The following is a 5,237-nucleotide window of genomic DNA, read 5'->3' on the forward strand; positions in this document are numbered from 1 at the left end:
TGAAGCCTTAACACCCTGAACAGGTGAAAGCAGAGCGAAGGATGCCTGTGATGGAGAATGGCCTAAGACTCTCAGGGATTCCACTTGCCCAACATTACATGCTGTTGATAAGAATCCCAGTCTTTCCTGAAGTAATTACATGGCAATGCTAAATTCCTTCAGCCACGCCTACTGAGATTTAACTCAAGACTCAAACACTAAGCAAGTACATATTTTGAAGGCTGTCATTACCTCACAGCTAGTCTGTAGCAGGAACTACAGCATTGGTACCTGCCATGCAGAGGTCAACCAACCATACAAATTTATGAGTCTGGGTTAAATGCTCCTAATGCAACTTCCCACTTTATAACACTATGACTCATGTGCTATAAATCAAAAATAAAGAGAGAAGACTCAAAAAAAAAAAAAAAAGGAAAGAAGAGAGAGAGGGAAGAGGGAGGGAGAGAGAAAATAATGGGAGAGGCAGATTCCAAAGACTATGCCGATGGTCTTAACCTAAATAAATCTCAGGTCAGTGTGGAAGGGGCCATGGAGTAAACCAAACTCCTCATTTCTATTGAACCCAGAAGAAAATCAATAGCAACTTGAAGAGTTCATGCAATTTCGCCATTAAAATCCTCTACATTTCTTTGCTTAAGCCTCACACATGCCCTAGAGAAAACGCTGATTCAGAAGAAGGAAGGTTATAAATTATTGGCCATTTTTCATGGAGCATTGTTATCCCGCAAAACGGAAGTAGAGAAAACAGATAGGGAGTGACGCTCCTAGCGTTTAGGTCAGTAGCCTTCGGAAGGTGCACAGGGAAACTCAGGTATCACAAACTTCTGTCTTCTCAATTCAGATCCCATCACAACACACACAGAGCTCTCCTAGGTCGCAAATAAGAATTGGTAATGTTGTTTGTCATCTGACTGCAAAGTTATAATTTTGTATTCCAAAAGCATGATAATTAATCAAATGAAAGAAATGTACGCATGTACTAGAAACCTAAAAGTCAAGTGAGTAGAATTCATAAGAGAGCAAACTTTTCAAAAAAATAAAACAATTTAAGACGAGAATAATGATCCTGAAGATGAGACCGATGTCATCATAGTTAGATCACCAGGCTGTATAAAAGCAATCAATGATGTATGTAATTTATGAAACATATGTGAAACATATGGGTAGGTAATTGGTTAATAATATCCTTTAGGTAAAAAGAAGACACTTGGGAATTTATGGAAAACACATAAAGAATAAAAGAGGGAAATCTCAATCGCACTACAACTTTTATCATATTATTTTCATCAACGAAAGAATCTCAAATCAACACAGAAAAGGATACAGCCATGCTTCACCCACCTGCTTCTCTGTGAGAATGACTCTTCCCAGTAACTGGTCTTCTAGACCTTTCATGGTGACAGTGAAGTCGATGATGGAGGTACGGGCACTTATTTCAGGGGTGTAGGCTGGATTGGGCAGTTTGGTGGTAATGTAGAGTTTGAAACCATCCATAACATCTACTTCCTTGTCACCCACTTTCACCTTTTTTATAAAAAAGAAAGTTAAAAGTAATAAAACAGAGATTACCTTCCTGTGTCATTTTTGTATCGGATCAAATATTGCTTTAAACAATTATGTAACTGGAGATAATTTGTATACTAAAAAAGAAATGGTCATTAGGCATTCACAGGGCTTCAGACAACTGGAAAGAAAGGAAAGAAGAAAAGAAGGATGGAAGAAAGGAATGTCAATAGATACCATGCAATGAACATAGAATTTAGCACCAAAATTGTGATCATACTGCAGAAGCGAGACGAAACCTTTCCTTACTCTAAATTTTGTTCAGTGGTCAAGACTGATGATGTTGTACATGTACCAAAAGAGTATAAAAACGCTTATTACTCACATAATGAAATCTTCTAGGGAGATCAGTGCAGGCTCCCCAGCAGGTCCCAAAACTGGCTTGAAGGAGCAGGGAGGAGTAGCCAGTCTAGGGTTTTATGGTGGTTAGGGGGTACAGCTGGGAAGAGGGTTTCCATACACAGGGCTGGACAGGGGCCTACATGGTTTGAATTTCCAACCAGTGCTGAAGGAAGGAGCACCCAGGTTTTCTCATCAGCTCACCCAGATGTGGGGCAGAAGGGGAGAGGGGCATGGAGAGGCTTGAAAGCTATCAACAGTCCAATATTGAAATGGAGTCAGACTCTTCATTACACAAGTGAAGCAGATATTCCTAAAAGGATTGCTCTTAAATGCTTTAATCCCACTTTAGGAAGTATAGAAGAACCACAGGAAGTATGCAAAAGCCTCTCACCACTGACTCAAATTTGCGTTGCTGCCTATTGAGGGAATTCCCTCTACGTCACATTGACCGGGCCTCAGGGTAATTTCTCTACACATTGTTATCAATAGGTTTAACCTACCTTAAAAGTAGATCCAGTTTTAATGAAGTTTCTTTCCAAAACATTATCCAGAGCTGGATCTAGTTCCTCCCCAATGTCTTCAATAAGCAAGGGCCTTCCAAGAGAAAGGCTGTCCTCCAGGTGATTTCTAAAGTACTTGTGATTTAGAGATGTGATCTAGAAACAGGATCACAAGGCTGCTATTGACAGACAGTATCAAGATGCAATGCACAGGAATAAGTGGTATCAAATGATGCCTACAGCATTCTACCACAAGACACAAATACAAACTGAAATATTCTGAAATATTCCAAAATCCAAAACTTTTTGGGCACTGACATGATGCCACAAGTAGAAAATTCCACACCTGACACCTTTGCTTTTTGATGGTTCAATGTACACAAACTGTGTTTCATGCAAAAAATTATTTAAAATATCGTATAAAATTACTTTCAGGCTATGTGTATAAGGTGTACATGAAACATAAATGAATTCCATGTTCAGACTTCAGTCTCAGCCCCAAGTCATCTCATTATGTATATAGAAATACTCCAAAATCTGAAAAAATTGGAAATCTGAAACACTTCTGGTCCCAAGCATTTTGGATAAGGGGTACTCAACCTGTATATAGATTTTAGAGATCCCTGGCTTTGGAGCCCATCCTTGGTGAAATGGTTCAGAAAACTTAAACAGTTTTCATTTTTTTTAGCAACCATCATTTTCTCTCATGGGGAAGGGTGTAAAGATTCTGTGTGGCAATACTGCTTTCTCCTCACCACTGCCACCTTTGTGACAAACAATAATGGAATAATTAGGACATTCCTATAAAGTGCTACACACTTACTGTGATATAGCTCTGCCTTCTCTGTTTATCCAAGAGAGCCCCAGACCCTAACAAAATTGAGTCTAAAAGCATTGAAAAATGGCATTAGTAGAGATCAACACAAGCGAAAATAAAGAAATTCTTAGAAAATATTTTAATATTAGATTTAAGCTTGCATCTGCTACTGCTCTACGTAGGATTAAAAAAATTCTCTAATGTTTTCAAATATGTCTTTACTCTTGGATTCTTGTTGATCTGGGACAATAAAACTTGACTAGTAACAAACATACGCAGACACAAATTACCTGGAGTTCATTTTGGTTTTCTTTATTTTTAATCCAGATCTTGCCTTGAGTCTGTGGATCGATTAACAAAGGATAGCGAGATGCCTTCGTGACAATAATTCCATTCTGAATGGACAGGTCATCATTTGGCAGACCTTGGAGGTTCCATTCACTAATAGTAGGAGCATCAATCAACATCTCATTGAGATTTAGATTGTTTCCAAATGGAATTTTCCGGGCTTTCATTTCCTTCTGCCAGTCATTTAACAACAGATCTCGAAACTCTTGGTTAAATGGACCAGAATAAGATAGAAAAGCCGTAGCCAGCAATACATCCCCTAAAATAGAACACGAACACCACTGAAATACTTTATGTTCATCCTTGTAATTGTGCGCCATACTAAAAATAAATAAATAAATAAGACAGTCATTCTTTTAAACTAAATTCCACAAATCAAATTGTAACCACTTGTTGCTGTACCTTGGTGAAGAAGCAGCAGTTTGGTTTATTGTTAGACAGGGTCCAAGTGGCCTACCAAGTACTAGCTGCTCAGAGTCAAGCATGACATTATTTTCACTTTTGTTCGAAGTGCAAAGATGACCTCTGAGTCTAAGAGATTCAAAATCTCAGAAGACAGAGTCTTCATTAAAAGTGACCTTGATCAATATGCCCACGCACTTATAGAATTCTAAAGTGACCTGATAACAAGAGGTGTAAATGTCATTAACACATTTAATAAGGATAACATAGATGCCAGACCAATATCCATTCCTCTGAAATGGCTGGGGACACACAAACACACCCAGGGAATTGAAATAATCTAGTGTCATCTTTATTTTGATTAAAACGTAAGCTTGCTAACTCCCTACTACAGTCAACACATAATCTCATTAGTAAAAGCATTTACACACCAACAAGTCTTTTAGTCTGTGCAGCAAACTCTCTGCTTTGCTCCGTCCATCTCTCTTTCTCGCCTGCCAAGCCGCTGATCAGCGTGGAAGCCGTCTGCATCTTATGTCTGCACCGCTCTGCATCTTCAAGCAAGGTCTAAAGAAGGCCATAAGCAGAAGAAAACTTTTATTGAGAAAAATATAGCCTCTGGCTCAAAAACAGAACTTTAACACATGGCATCTTATCTGCCTTTCTGAGATACGTGAGCCATTTATTTCACAGGAAGCACCAGACCGCATTTCCCTGTGTCTGTCAGCCCAATCCTCTCTCATGCCCTGACCATGGACTTGGGAGATTCCTCTAGGCAGTGCCTTGAGCCAAGTGGTCAGATCCTCCCCAGATGTTAGTAACTGAGCAGTAGTGGAAATATGCATCATTTATGATTTCCATATAATGAAAAATGGGAATAGACTATAAGCACACATGCTAACATCATACTGCACCAAAAATGTAAATAAATATGTATCCTTAGTTAAAAGTTAGAAATATGTCTCCTGTTAAAGTTCTGGTATCATTATTGCGTTTATCTATGTGCACACTTCCTTTTACTTGAGGCAAAACCTTAGATTATCTGCAGATTAGGGTGCTCTGAGGCTCCCACACAAATTTCAGCCATGCTCGACTTAGCAGACCCCTTCCTGCTGTGCCTGGAGACAATAAAAGGCCTTTAACCCAGACTCCCACCTGCTGTTGCCTCTCAGTGCTTAGTTCTCAAAAACAAATGGCTCTATTTCTCTATGTTTAAGTTACAACTGCTAATTCTACTTGTTAAAATTCATACTTATGAAATAAAA

General features: G+C 38.9%; 1 protein-coding gene across 1 annotated transcript in view; it reads right to left on the reverse strand.

The window, feature by feature from the left end:
• DNAH5 (dynein, axonemal, heavy chain 5) overlaps window positions 1-5,237 on the reverse strand; it is a 291,357-nt gene that overhangs the window by 47,062 nt on the left and 239,058 nt on the right. The window contains exons 53-56 of the mRNA XM_012642647.1: window positions 4,404-4,539; window positions 3,513-3,829; window positions 2,406-2,561; window positions 1,342-1,524 (exon numbers count right to left, since the gene is read on the reverse strand). Coding sequence (XP_012498101.1) covers window positions 1,342-1,524; window positions 2,406-2,561; window positions 3,513-3,829; window positions 4,404-4,539 — 792 coding nt within the window. The remainder of the gene's footprint in view (window positions 1-1,341; window positions 1,525-2,405; window positions 2,562-3,512; window positions 3,830-4,403; window positions 4,540-5,237) is intronic.

The sequence above is a fragment of the Propithecus coquereli genome, unplaced genomic scaffold (assembly GCF_000956105.1).
Source record: "Propithecus coquereli isolate 6110/MARCELLA unplaced genomic scaffold, Pcoq_1.0 Scaffold100, whole genome shotgun sequence".
In the NCBI taxonomy this organism is placed as follows: Eukaryota; Metazoa; Chordata; class Mammalia; order Primates; family Indriidae; genus Propithecus; species Propithecus coquereli.